This window comes from Ambystoma mexicanum, chromosome 13 (genome assembly GCF_040938575.1).
Source record: "Ambystoma mexicanum isolate Mex_15411 chromosome 13, UKY_AmexF1_1, whole genome shotgun sequence".
Classification (NCBI taxonomy): Eukaryota; Metazoa; Chordata; class Amphibia; order Caudata; family Ambystomatidae; genus Ambystoma; species Ambystoma mexicanum.
This window is the reverse complement of record NC_090938.1, coordinates 367,369,676-367,385,163: the sequence shown is the minus strand read 5'-3', so window position 1 is coordinate 367,385,163 and position 15,488 is coordinate 367,369,676. Positions and strand designations below refer to the sequence as shown.

General features: G+C 47.3%; 1 protein-coding gene across 2 annotated transcripts in view; it reads right to left on the bottom strand.

The window, feature by feature from the left end:
• Positions 1 to 15,488, bottom strand: part of METTL3 (methyltransferase 3, N6-adenosine-methyltransferase complex catalytic subunit) — a 643,525-nt gene that overhangs the window by 423,253 nt on the left and 204,784 nt on the right. For both annotated transcript variants that reach the window (XM_069633887.1, XM_069633888.1), the window contains exon 4: positions 7,293 to 7,468. In XM_069633887.1, the coding sequence (XP_069489988.1) occupies positions 7,293 to 7,468 (176 nt within the window). The remainder of the gene's footprint in view (positions 1 to 7,292; positions 7,469 to 15,488) is intronic.

The following is a 15,488-nucleotide window of genomic DNA, read 5'->3' as shown; positions in this document are numbered from 1 at the left end:
GTAACATTGGGTTTTGCTTTCCCCGGTCTGTTTTATACAGATGGTAAAACAGTCTTAGGTCCAGACGTACCTGCTGATAGCACCTTTTAAAAGTATATAGGCTTTACTTACCTTGCGTTAGCTGTGTGCCGTCCTAAAATAAGTTAGAGTTGTTCCTTATGTTAGTTCCACTGATATTAAAAACAACTGTAATGGCGTATTACAACAAGAGGTTTTACCTGCGTAGAATAGCTGTGTGCCATTGAAAAGTGTTCTTTAGGTATAGCTGACCTTGGTCTGCCTGGTGCATCTTAAATTAGTGTAATGAGTTCTTGCTCATTTTAGACTGTTCCGCTGAGCTGAAAAGCAACTGTAATTGCATATTACACCAAAAAAGGTCTAACTCCCCTAGTATAACTGTGTGTCATCATAAATGTAGTTCTAGGTATATACTGTTCCTCTCTCCTTGAATCTGTGTTGCACTATTTATTTACTTATTTTTTGCTTGGTATGCGCTTATAAAGGAAATAAATTCTATTTCAAAGTGCCCACAGGACAGCAGGGAGGGAACATGGGATAGCAGTACATTTAAATACACAACGATGTGGAGGGGGAAGGGGCGGCCGAACCTTCTATGCCTTGTGACAATTAAGAGCATGCAAGTGCAGCAAGGAAGCGGGCAATGGGGTAGGTGCTGTGGTGTCCGTACGCTGCAGATGAAGTGCAAGGAATGGTAAGTGCTATGCGGCCAGAAGCCGCATTGGGTAGAAAGTGTGAACCTCCAGTGCGGAGGGTGTGCCCAGGCAAGTGCTGAGGGAAGACAGAAGCTGGGGAGATTGGGTGTGAATGGTCAAAGGCCCCAAGGATACATAAGGGTCCAAGACACCAATCACAGAGACAACAATCACAGCAACTGTGAGATTAGCAGAGGCAGGAAGTAGGGATGCAGGAGGAAAAGAGGAGAGTCTTGAGTTGCTTTTGGAACTTAAGAAGGTCCTGCTTAAGACACAGAGGGAGGAGGAGGCTGCTCCAGAGGACGGATCCAGCTGAGGAAAGCAAGTAGCCTCCTACTTTCTGTTTAGCAAAAGGCTTTACACACAGAGTTGGTGCCAGAGGAGTGTAGAGGTTTAGAAGGAGAGCATTTTGTAAGGGAGAGTTGCAGATAGTGTGGTCACCGGCCCCAAAAAGTCTTGTGGATGATGCAGAGGGATTTAAATTTGATCCATGCAACAACCGGGAGCCAGTGGAGGCTTTTTAGGGCAGGAGAGATGTGGTTCCTGGGCTTAAGGCCAAAGATAATTCTTGCTGCTCTATTCTGGAGTAGCTGAAGAGGTTGCAAAGTGGAAGAAGGTAGACTGAGGAGGAGGCAGTTGCAATAGTCGAGCCTAGAGGGAACCAGGGCTCGGGAAACATGGAGCTTCTGGGGGAAAGTGAGAAATGGGAGAATTCCTTTGAGAAGGAAGGAGTTGGAAGTGGGACTTCTTGGCAATGTCCTGCATGTGAGGGAGGAAGGATAAAGAGGACTCAAAGAGGACTGCAAGGTTTCTGGCTTCAGAAGAAGGAGCCGGGGGAGAGCCCAAGGTGGGAGGCCATAGAGAAGGGAATAAGGAGGGAGCAGGGGTTCCCAATCGGGAGGATCTCAGTTTTGCTGCCATTGAGGCAGAGATCATTGGAAGAGCATCAAGCCTATTAAGAAAAGTATCCTTTTAACAGGGTTGGTTGGTTGAATATGTGATTCCTTAACTGAGTGTCACTTCATAACTGACAAGATCTACTACCTTTGAATTACTGTAAAAATACTATTTGTTTTCTAAATAAGATATATGCTTTGGCCTGTGTACTTTAAAGCATAGTGTTTTAGAATGTGTTTATATGATCTGTGATTTAATCATTTCCCCCAAGATTTATCTGGTCCCACTTGTATTTAAATAAATCCTTTAATTTTACAATACATAGTGTTTCAGTGTTTCTTTGGACCGAATGCACACTACTTTTGGACCTTTGCCGCCTACCGCCTTCTCTTAGCACTTCCTGGGCCTCTATAGGCTACCCAAACTATCGCTTTGCCTACTGTGCTATCCACGGCACCTAGCGCTCTTTCAACCTCATGCCGTCCTTTACTGTCTATTAGTACGGCCTATAGCACCTAGCCATTATGCTACCTATTAGTACTGCCTAACCTGCCTACTAGGACTGCCTACCTTACCGAGCCTCTGTGTTGCCGTTTAGTATTGCCCATTATGATTAGCCACTGTGTTGCCCATTAGTATTGCCTACTATGTTTAGCCATTGTGTTGCCCATTAGTATTGCCTATTATGTCTAGCCACTGTGTTGCCCAGTAATAGTACCAACCATAAAGATGTTCTGTACACCACACTTGCCCAAACGGCCACGCTACGTAGAGCAAAGCTTACTATGGCTACCCTTCTACCCCTATTCCACAACATAACTCCAACAAAGTTCTTACCTTCCTTCCAGTCCAAGTCCCCGCTTGTTAGTCTGAACGTGCCTCCCTGCCTTAGTGCCTCCTGCCCACTTCTCCCAGTTGAATGGATCCATCACTTCGCTTCCCCACCAACACCTCTTGTCCCCTGCTCTCTCACCATGAAGAATGCAAGACTAGGGTCTTGTTTCCTACACAAGAAATTAAAAACCAGCCTAGTCACCCATCAGGACACCACCAGGTAACGCCACTGCACAGATCATTAATAACATCTCTGCGCCCACAGTCCCTATTGATAACATACCGTCACTCACATCCATCACACTGCCACAACCTCCTCCCTCAGACACACAAAACATCAAAGGAGCTCTCATTAATGCTCGCTCCCTAGTGGGCCATGCTCTTGACATTGCGAACTTAAATTCTACCAACCAACGAGACTTCGTGGCCATATGAGAAACCTGGTTATTCCCAGCTGCCGTTCCCTCTCTACCATTAGCCCTCCCTGACAATCGCACAATCAGAGCAGACGGAGCCACTGGCAAAGGGGGTGGCGTCGCCTTCATAGCCAAATCTCAACTCTGCCTTAGAGAATTCTCCTGCACTTTCAGTTAAACTTCAGCTTACCGCCACCCGCACCATTCTACTGCATCTCATTTATCAGCCCCCCCCCGCCCGATCTCCTCTTTCGAGGAAGACATTTCACTCCTTCTGACACCAAACACTAAACCTGGCTCCCAGATCATCCTGTTGGGAGATGTGAATTTAGGCCTTCATGACTCCAAAGATGTGAACGCCACAATCCTTGAAAATACCATCGCACAACTAGGTTTCAAAGTACGCATTATGTACCCACCCACATTAAAGGTAGTACCCTGGACTGGTTGGCAGACCTCGACTGCTCCACCACTATCCTCAACAATGTACCATGTGCCTGGTCTGACCACCACTACATCACCTTCACCATGCAAGAGAAAGCTTGCCTCAACACTAGCTCGACCATCGCTCCTCCAACTCTGTCTGGGAACAAGCGCAACATAACTCGATAACCTACAGTCCCTACTACAGCCTATTGCCAGCTTACCATATAACTCCGACTAGGACCCCTCCTCGCTGGTAGAAATGTACAATACTACCCTGGAACGAGCAATAAACAAAATTGCACCACTAAAACTTAAAAAGGCTGAAACTTCAACCCACCTAAACAAATGGTTTACAGGTGACCTAAAACTGCTCGCAATGCAAAAAGATCCTCTGAAACCATCTGGAGAAAGAGTCCCTCAATCCCCAACAAAGAAATTCTCCACGGCCGCTACTACCTACAAAGCAGCCATCCTCGGCACCAAAAGAGAAATCTATAATGATAGAATCCAGAATGCCAAGTCAAGTACAAAGGAACTCCACCATACTAAGGTAAGTAACTAGAGTCTCCCACACCCCCTGCAGAAATTTCCCTGAAAGATGCATCCTGGTGTGCGAACATTCAAAGGCCCCGTCAGACAAAATAACCTTACTTCAGTCAAAAATAGAAACAAAAAAAAAACAGCCTATTAGTACTAATAACCTCAAATCACAGGACCCTCAACGTCCAACGCGTACCCCCTTCCACTTCTCTCCAGTCACCATCAAAGTAGTAGAAAATATCATCTTAGGCCTCAACCCCTCCAACTGCCAGGGAGATATATGCCCAGCCCCGATTATCAAGGAAGGAGCAAGAGAACTAGCACCGTTCATAAAAGTCTTGATTAACGCCTCCTTTAAAAGCTGCTCAGTACCTAACAACCTAAAAGAGGCACTAAAACCCTAATCTAGACCCTAACATACTGACCAACGACAGACCTATAACAACCGTACCATTTCTCTTAAAAATACTAGACCGTGGTGCCCATCTCAAAATACAAAAACACTTGGAAGATAATGATTTACTAGGCCTTCGTCAGTCCGTTTTTTTGACCAAGACAGTACTGAAACTGCTCTCTTAGACTTAAATATCCAGATGGATGAAGCCAAAGACAAGGGCAAGTTGACCATCCTCCTACTATTAGACCTCACAGCAGCATTCGATCTTGTGGACCATCAGATCCTGAATAAACACCCAACTTCAGCTGCAGCTTTCTCACCGAATGCTGCCTGCTGGAGCCAATCTTTTCTATCAAATCGAACAACCAGGGTTTTCACGCCCTCAGGGTCCGCGCCCCCCAGTACCGATCCACTTTGATCGTCTTGACAACCTGGGTGTCACCTACAGAAATTATGCTGATGACACCCAGGTCCTCATCACACTCTCTGGCTGCTATGTTAAAGATTCCAAAATGATAAAGGATATCTATCTCGAGTTTCAAGGCTGGATGGCCGCCCACAGCCTGTGTCTAAACTACGACAAAACCGAACTACTGATCATCATTTCAAAAGCTCACCTAAACAAATTGGACAAACGATACACAGCCTTGAATATGGAAGGGAATATCAAAGTGGCCAGCGATGTCAAAACGCTAGGGGTTTACTTCGATTCCACTCTATCTCTCAATACACAAGTTAATACACAGCCTCAACCACGGCCTACAACAAAAAAATCATAAATGCCTGCAAACCCTTCTTATCGAACAACAGCTGCATTATGCTAGCCAGAGCACTGATCCTCTCGAAGTTGGATTATTGTAACACCTTATTCCTAGGCTTCTTGGCACAGAATTTAAATAAACTCAAAATACTTCAGAATAATGCCCTGAGATTGGCACTGAATATCCCACGTTCTAATCATATCTCAGCCTTCAGACGGGATGCACACTGGCTACCCGTGTGCGACACAATCACACTACGATCGCTAGTCATCGCACATAAATGGCTCCGAAATACTTGACGGACAAATTCTCTAGGATGCAGTCAGACAGACCCACTAGATCCTTCATCTCAACCACCTCAACATCCCAAAATACAAACTAAAAACTGCAGGAGGTTTCCGCTTCCCCGTACTAGCGGCCAAATGCTGGAACTCTCATCCCCAGCTATTAGAGCAGAACCCTCCTTCTGGTCCTTTATAGCAAAGGCAAAAGCGTGGCTCTTCACCCAGTGTCCAATCTAACATAGCTGTCTGCAAAGGTCTCACCTTTTTCCCCACATAGCACACTGTATATAATTGTATAGATAACATATATTGTAATCTTATTGTAATCACGTAACCTGCTCTATATTATAAATTTGTACACATGTGTACTGTGATTTGTAACATACTATGTATTCAAGTAAAAGCGGCCAGATACCCTTGGGTTAGGCTCGCTATAAAAGTAAATAAACTAAACTACAATTTCTTTGTACCGATTATATAGCCCTCTCTCCCTCCTAAGATAAGCCTGGCTGTTCTGACTACCCTACCATAAACTCAGGTGGTACAGCCTTAAACTATGAGTGGAGTCTTGTACGGTCTCAGTTGAATGGTTTTCCTAAGCGCTTAGGTGGACTTCAGAAAAACTGTCCTAACAGGGGGAGGGGGGGGGGGAACCCTCCTCACCCACCCCCTGTAAGGCATATCGGGTAGAGACCAGAGCAGCCCGGTCCCTGGTCGATCACACTCCCCCCACACCCCAGAAGGATGGACGTTTCAGTGAACTTGCCAAACTTGATACTGCTTCACTTTTCAGCTACATTAAAACGGTTGATCATCTTCTGTTGGAACAGTCAGTGACACAGTGTAAAATGTTTGGACTTCTTCCTGGTGGGATGGTGTAGAACAATGTTGTCCATTACTTCCCACACTGCTGCTTTACACTGCTCCAACTTGGCTACACCTTCTGAGCTTTCCAATTTAATTTGCCTGTGCGATCCATGATGAAACTGATCAATATTTTTGTAAAACATGCAGGAAATTGTGGCTTTGTTTTGGCAAGATTGATGAATAATCTTTTGTTAGCAAAGGATTGGACATCTTTAAGTTATTTGAAAATCAATTATTGAAAAATGTAAAGCCACTATCAATTCTTGGAATTCACCTTCTGTCCAGACAGCTTTGTCACTAGTCCAACACCATCACTGAAGTTCAAAATCTGGGAATAATTATGGACTCTGATCTGTCCCTATTAATTTTAACAATGGGGAAATACGTATTTTTCATCTGAACAAACTTAAACAGGTAAACACTTTGTCTTTTCCTCAAAATCTTTGAGGTGAAGGCATTTGTCTCATTCCACTTGTATTTTGTCAATTACATCCGTTTGAGCCTTCCGGTACACTAAGAAATATTGCAGTTGGTTCTGAATGCATGGGCCAAGTTCTTATTGGGGCTGAGAAAATGTGATCATTATCTCTTCCTCTCTGACTGCTCTGCATTGGCTGCCAGTGGCCAGCCGAAAAGCATTCAAGTCAATGGACCTCATTCAGAGTACAGCTGTGCAGGTAAAAGTGACAGTAATTCTGTTACTTACTTCCACTTTACTGCCACATTACCCCACGGCCGTACAATGTGTTTGGCGGAAGCTTTGTCTCCAGAAAAAAGCTTTAGGTAAATCTTCCATCTTACTGCCACAGATAGGAGGAATTACTGTTGCAGAATTACTGCTGTAATTCTGCTGAAATCCACATGGTATACCAACAGAAAACTCTCAAACCAACTCCCATGCAGTTTCTTGCTTTAACTCAATTGAAGCACCCTGAAGGGTTTCTTCCAGTATGGGCTCATCTTTGCCTGAAGTGCAGTTTGGAGCAGGGACAACAACTTCTTTACTCTAGATGCGATATTTGCCTAAAATGCGGCTCATGGAAAGGCTGCCCCTCAGCCTCTCCCCAATCCAGTGCGGTCCTGTTCAAGAACATTCCTGAAATTCTATGTCAAATATGCCCTCCCCCACCCCAGCATAGTCCTGTCTCCAATATTACCTGAAGTGCAACTTCCTGCAGGGGTGATCAGCATCATCTCCTTTCATGCACTCTTCCTTTGTCCCGAAGTCGCAGAACTCCTGCACCTGGGCACGGCCCCGTGAGCGGAACTTCTCCACAATTGACTGTTCCTTGGCTGTGGTCGTGTTAAGCAACTCCAGGATCTCCTGGCTCACCTGTGGCATGGCAATAGAGACACAATTGCATAAGGTACAGAGTTTTTGGCATGGAGGGCTCACAATATAAAAAGGGTGTCAGGGACAGAGAGATTACGATGTGGGGCACTGAATAGAATGGATGTGGGGAGTGTAAGGCAAGTTATTCCATAGCCCTATAGTGAGGGTGTAAGCCTACCCATCCTTAGAGAAATAACAGGGTGTCATCAAGTTGGTCCCAAATCTCACAATGGGCAGTGCTGCTAAGCAGTCAGGTTTTACTTTTAGGAGGTGAATCAGATGGTATAAAAGCCCAGAGACTTACAAAATAAAATACAGCACACATACTGTAAAAATATATATACACATACATTTAGTATTGCATATATTTAAAACAAACACTTTGATGGATGAAAAATAACTCCACCTCAACATAAAACACAACATAGAGAAGTATCCTAATAGTGAAGTGCTACGCCTATACAGTTCCTAAACAGGAGGGAGAAGAAGGGGGAAACACTTTAAGCAACAGGTTCAGAGGGCAATAAACACTTGGCCCAGTTAAGCCCATAAAACAAGTTGCAAACGTGTACCTACAATCTGATACTGTAACACTACATACCCTATTTAATTGCTTCCTAGCTAGGTTTGTGCTCGATAAACCCATACATACTTACATACATACAAACACCATTATATCATATAGGTGAAAGTGCACTGCCATGATTTATTATACTAAAATATCTAACAAATCGCTGGCATTAAAATTATGATTTCTGTTCAGAAGAGGCCAGGAACACAAGGGGGGGAGGGCATGGAAACATGTCAGTCCTGGTAAATCACTTTTCAGGCATTCACAAGTTTCTTCCATAGGGATCATGGGGAGAAACCCAACGGGACTACTGTGGTTATGGGGAAAAGCTAAGCAAGTTCTTGTATTATCCCAGAGGTGCAGCAGGAGGAGGAGCAATCAGCCAGAGGCATCGGGATCCCCTATCTCCTGCTCCCCAGAAGCATTCCAGCCCAATGTTTGAGAAACAAGGTTTTAGAGGGAGCCCAGAGATCACTCTGGTCAAAGGAGATAAACAACGGAGTGAGGGCTGCAAAACCACACTTCTCCCCAACAAAGGGGATCCTGAGAAGGGACCAGACAGTGTCAGGATCGAAGGACCTGGGATGGGTACTTCTGGCACTGGCAGCTGCAAATTTGGCTAAGGAACAGCAGGTGTATTGGTGAGTTTGGGGTTGCATTTAGGTTGTGAGGTCTGGTTGGTGTGACTCGAACCCATGACCCAGATGAGGAAAGCCCAATGAGGTAGACCCCTGGAGAGAACCCATGAGGCAAACATAGAAGAAGCAATGGCGTAACAGGAGCACTCTACAAGATTCAGAAAGGGTCACAGGTGGAACCAGGAGAGCAGCATGGTATAGCTAGCCAACAAGGAAATGGTCCCACAGAGAAGACAATGGCCAGAGGTGACCTAGGATGTCCTATGGCAGAGCTGAGGTGGCATAACTAACGACAACTAGCAGCCACTCTGGTTTCCAGATCAGAAAGCATCCTTGTTGTCCAACCGTTAGGAACTTGGGTAAGAAGGATGTTACCAGGGGAACAGCAACTGCAGACAAGAGAGTCTAGCAGGGACAGCCAGCCCAACCAGCAAAAAGGGCTACAAGAGGCAAAGAAGAGTACAACAAGGAATTCCAATATCAATGAGAGGAAGGATGAAAAGGACAAAATACTCAGGGTCTGGCCAGTATGGTCAAACTGAAAGACACTCCCACACAGGATGTAGATTGGATTATCTAGGGAGCTTTAAACTAGTGTGCACTGGTATTAATCTAAACCAAGTGTTCCTCTGTGGGCATTAGTAAAACTGCCATTTAGACTATGCCCCATGGACCAGAGACACAAAGAAAGGCCAAAAAACAAAATAGGCAGGATTAGAAAGGCCACAAAACAAATTGGGCAGGATTAGGGCTTAAAAACAACATTAGAACCACAAGACATACAGATCAGCACATATCAGCCCATTTTACTCCCTACAAATAGACAAATACTCCCAACAAAATCAAAATCGGGAGTACAAATACTACTAACAATAAAATAAAATAAAAAAGGATCTAATGGACACAGCATCACAGCAGGCAAAGTTTTAAGGATTACAAAAGGATTTCTATTTTTTAATCTTCTAGACTATACACCCGATGGGAACGGGATTTGATATTTTCCTTTTACTACCCAAGAAAATACTTGTACTCCCAACTTCAAACAAGTATTTGTAGAGCCAAAGGTTTGAGCTTTTTTGTAGGTATGGAACAGGCATTTGGCAGTCCCTGCCATGATACTACCTGGCCATAAAATAGCGACATCCGGACAATAGTGTGAAAACCTGGGAATATGATAGCAGTGCCTGGCAAAAGGCTATCTAATATCAATACAGAAGGCAAGACTGTTGGCTTTGCCAGTGCTCGTTTTAAAAGTTTAAAAGGACTTCAGTGCAAGGAAAAGATGTAAGGAGACACATACTGCATTGGCGGTAAAGGTAATTCCGCCCAGCGGAATTACTGACAAAATACGTGAATTTGGTGGAATTTCTGTTACTGCTCCATAGGGGAGCGGAATTTCCACCCGCTGAAATTCTGCCAGCGGAAAAACGGCACTGCTATAAAAGGAAGCTCCCTGGCAGCCATTTTGGAAATCACAATCCTTTGGATATCAATACACAGGAGTGCCATCCAAACACCAAAATCACCAAAAACATGTCTGGAGGAAAGGGGAAGAGCACAGTCCCCGATATGAGGCTGAGGAAGCCTATGTTCACTGAGAATGAATCGCAGAGCAGGTAGTGGCCAACTCGGAGGAGCTATACGAGTCGCAACACCGGAAAACCAGCCAGCAGAGGGAGAATGCCATACAGTGTGAAATTAGAGAGAAGATGGTGGCTGTGGGGCATGTGCAGGGGGCAGAAGAAATGAACAAACGGTGGAACGTCCTGAAGGCCAGGGTGAGTCTGATCTCCTTCCACCAAAGGGAGACAGCAGCCACTTGTGGCAGCAGCGCGGAACCCCTCAACTTGCACCCTGGGAGGAGATGGTGAACGGCATATTACACATGGCTGGCATAGATGGCATGGGCACTGCAGAAATTGGAGCCATCAGCCAGGGTGAGTACCTGTACCCCTTCTTCCTCCTTCTCACATCCCACGCCCCTCCGGTCACAGAGGCGGTGTCAGCCTCCTCTTTCACCCTAAATGTCTCTCCTCATCTCCCACCATTCCTCTTCCCACCTTCTCCTCCTTCGAATCTCTCTATAAATCCTTTACTCACCCCACGCTATCTCCTTCTTAATCGTCTACAGACCCCCTGGCCCCCTCTCTTCCTTCTATGATGACCTTGACCATCTTCTCTCCCTCATTTCTCCCTCCCCTACTCCTCCCTCTATCCTTGGCGACTTCAACCTCCCTCTCTACCTCATCTCATCCCTCCCCTCTCCTCTCCTCTCCTTACTCGACTCCCACCTCCTCTCTCCACTTCCAAACCCCCCCACCCACTCCTCTGGCTCCACTCTCGATCTCATCTTCCTCTCATCTCACTCTTCCTCCCCTGTTTCGTCCCTCCCCAACTATCTCTCTGATCACGCCCTTTTCTCCTTCACCCTTCTTTCCTCCTCTCTGTCCTCCCCCACTCCCTCATCTCACTCCTCCTCACGTCGCATTCTCCGCAATTTCAACCCTTCTCTCTTCCTCGACTCCTGCACCTCCTCCCTCCCCCCTCACTTCTCATCCCTCTCCGGCAACGACGCCCTTTCCTCCCTGTCCTCCTCTATATCCTCCAGTCTCGACCAACTCTATCCTCTCACTTCCTTCTCACCCTCTCGCAAACCTTCCCAACCCTGGTTCTGCTCTCATCTTTAGTCAATGTGTCGCCTCCTCCGTCGCCTTGAAAGACGCTGGCTCAAATCCCCTTCTCTGGCTAACCAATCCTCATACTTCTCTTATCAATCTCTCTTTGACTCCTGCCTTACATCTGCCAAGCGCTCCTACTAACCTCCTCCACTCACAAGCTTCTCACCCCCGCCGTATCTTCCAGGCCCTCTCTCGTCTTCTCTCCCCTCCTACTTCTGATCCTTCAACAAACTCCTCCCTCTGACTTTGCCAAGTTCTTCTCTTCCAAAATTCTCACTTCGCCAGACCATCCTCACCTCTTTTTCCCCCCTCCTCCCCACCCCTCCCACCTCTGCTATTATGTCCACTTTCTCTCCTATCACCCCAGCCTGTGTCTCCCATCTCCTGTCCAAAACTCACCCCACTGCTGCCCCCTCCAATCCTATCCCCACCTCCCTCATCCCCAAAATCTACCCCCTCCTTATCCCCTACGTAACCGCCTTCTTTAACATCCGTCTCTCCTCTGCATCCTTTCCCTCAGCTTTCAAACACGCCACCATCATCCCCATCCCGAAAAAGCCCTCTGCTAACCCTCTTCTCACCTCCAAATTCCGGCCAATCTCCCTTCTCCCCTTCATCTCTAAGCTCCTCGAGCGCCTAGCATACATTCAACTCTCATCTTTTGCTTCCTCCCACTCCCTCCTCCCCCCTCTCAGTCTGAGTTCTGCCCTAAACACTCCACTGAGACTGCCCTCACTCACGTACTTAATTCCTTCCTCTCTGCACGCTACGCCAAACAATCTTCACTTCTAATCCTCCTTGACCTCTCCGCTGCTTTCGACACTGTTGACGACCCCTTACTTCTCAGCACTCTGTCCTCCTTTGGCTTCAAAGGCACTGTCCTCTCCTGGCTCTCCTCTTACCTCTCTAACCGATCTTTCACGGTCTCCTGGGGTGGGCATACCTCAGACAGCCTCCCCCTGAGCTACGGAGTCCCTCAGGGTTTTGTACTTGGACCCTTTCTCTTCTCTCTCCTCTATACCTCCCTTCTCGCCCTTGTCATCTCTTCCTTCGGCATCTCTCACCACTTCTACACCGATGACGCCCAACTCTTCCTCTCCTTCTCTTTCTTCACTGCTGACCTCCACCACACTCTTTCTTTCTGCCTCACGACCATAAAAAACTGGATGTCTTCCCACTTTCTTTCCCTCAACACTGACAAGACTGAAGTACTTTTCTTCCCTCCTAACACTACTTCCCCACCCCCCCTTTCATCTACTTTCCCCCTTCCAATCTCCCCATCTCGTCCCACGCCCGCAATCTTGGCCTCCACCTGGACTCCTCTCTCTCCTTTTCTAACCATATCTCCCTAACCTCTTGCGCCTGTCGGCACCACCTGTTCAACATCCGCAAGATCCGCTCCTCCCTCACCTTCCACGCTTATTTTCTCCCGCCTTTTCTACTGCTCCTCTCTTCTTTTTGGTCTCCCCGCCTCTCACCTGACTCGTGGCTATCTCTGCCTCTCTCTCTCATAACTCGGCTGGCTTCCCTTCCCCTCACTACTGAAATTTCAATTCCTCTGTCTTGTCTACAAATCTCTCCATGACCTTGCCCTCTCCCCCGTCCCCCATCTCTCTTCCCTCCTCTCATTTTACCATCCCTCCCGTTCTCTACGGTCCGCTGTTCTCTACCTTCTCACAGTACCCCGCCTCGCGCTTCCGCTCCTTCCAACTCCTGGCCCCCCCCTCCACTGGAACTCCCTACCTCTCTCCATCCGCTCCTCCTCCACCTCCCCTCCCCAAACCCCTACCCCCTTCCACTCACCTCCCCCCCCTCCCACTGACCTCACTGGACACTGTCACCTAGAGGGCAAGAGGCCACCTGGGATTCTCCCCCCCTCACCACCCCCACCGTCTCCCACCCTGCTAGCATCGAACCTAATTCTCATACCCTCAACCTTCCCCCTCCCCCCCCCTCCTCCTCCCCTTGAGTAAATTGTTCCATATACTGTACTTCTGGTTTGTAATAAGCTTCTCTAAATTTTGTATCTTGTTGTTACTCTGTAAAGTGATTTGGCGTAAAGTGCTATATAAATTCAATAAACATAAGTGTAGAACCATGTAGGCATACGCAAATGCTGCGACTGCCATGCATACATACAACAGCAACCGCAACTATGCATGAAGCGTCCACGTAAAACAGCAAGCCACCACCACATGAGTCACTGAAGCCATGACACCCCACACACGTCAACGAAGTCGATGGGGAGGAGACAGGCAAGCACTACCATGGCACGACAAGAACAATGCACATCCACAATTACCCCTTGCCCGCACACCGGCCACCCATGCAAATCAACACTGCATTGACCGCGTCCAGGACCAACCTTGAACACCAATGGACATGTGTGCCAGCCCCACGAGCTCAGCAACTGCAACGTACGACACCAACACGATGACCGACATCAAGTTGACACAACCCACACAGTACCCAATATCAACCAATCAGCTGACAGCACCACATTAACACAAAGTATCGAGAGGACCCGATGGCCATGTGCCCAGGTACTCATTGTGACAATCGGACCCTGCTCTGGAGTATGTGCACATGCAAATCACCCCCCGCCAACCACGTTGACTCCCTGATACAATGCCTGCTACCTCAACATTAACAGTCAAATGACTCAACACCCCCTGCCGGTGCAATACACTGGGAGGGCAAAGTACAAGTGACAGTGTGAATGTTGGCTTGCCATGCACAGCCTATCCAACGTACTTGTGCACATTTCAATTTTTTTCCAACAGGCACCATGCATGACCTCCTTCGCGCCTCATAATAGCCCATCTCCTGTGGTGTAGCAGGGTTTCTCACAGGGGTCATTAGCTATGGCAACTGCATATATCCAGCATCACCTGCAAAAAATGAATGGACTGTGTGAGATATGGTGGTGTGTGGGCCAGGGAAAAACTAATGGTCCTGACATGTATACCCCTATGTGCATGACTCAGTGGTTGGGCAGGGTACACCTGGCGTGCATCAAGGTTGATGGGACTTAGGCTACATGGGTCCTTTGCAGTCATTCACGTTGTGGGAGTCTGCAGTCATGTGGTATCTATCACTACTGTGGCAATGGCCTGGCACTGGTCAACTATGATGTCACAGTGCGCCATGTAGGTTTCAAGGTAATGCTTACATGTGTTGTACATAGCCCTGGTTGCATGGTGCTGTGTTGCATGGCTGGATGCCCTGTGTTGTCACATGGTTCAAGTCTGTGTGCTGGGATGGGTCAGTCAGGGTACTTGGTCCATTATCTGTTATCAGATTATCATGTCGATTCATCATGGAACTTGTAATTCATTCACTTTACTACAGCTTACATACCCCGAGGTGTGTGTCAGTGCTTTTGGCTGTGAGGTCTGAGTGCTACTTACGCACAAGCCAGGTGTGCTGTGCTCTATGCATCTCCATGTATGCAGGTAGGGTGTTGTTGCGCAGATTCATGAAGGCATGTGTAGCCTCAGGATATATCGGGCACAGCAGTGGCTGATGAGGAGGGTGGCATCACAGGTTATCTGCACATTCATCAAATGGTATGGTTTCCGGTTGCGGTATACATGTTCTGTTGCCGGTGGGGGTTGTGTAGGAGGGGGTTTTAGAGGTTGGGCGGTGGGGAAGAGGGGCACTAACATCACATGGATGCAATCCAATGCCGCAATGGTGTGGGGAAATGAGTAATGTTGTAGAATTATGACTTGGCTGCATGCACCTGTGCCTGGGTGATGGGCATGGCGATGTGCATGCCTCATTAGGGCATCTAGGAATTGGTCCAGCACCTTGTAGAAGGTGTGCTGTGGCATCCCATGCAGTGTCCCAACTGTGTGTTGAAATGCACCTGTGCCAGAAATGTAGGACTGCCACAAGCTTCAGCAGGGGGGTTGGGTGAGGGGGGAAGGGGATGCCTGTTCTGATGGCAATGGTTTGTTGGATGGTCCAGTCGGTAGAGGGTGAGTAATTGGCTGTCTGAGTGTCCCTGGGAAAGGGCAGACATGTGGTATGGGTGGCCACCGCAGTATGAATCCCCTGCGCCTTTGTTGTGCCCGTCTCCTTCCCTGATGTGGTCCAGCATGCTGCTTTAGCTGTATGTAGAGTATCAG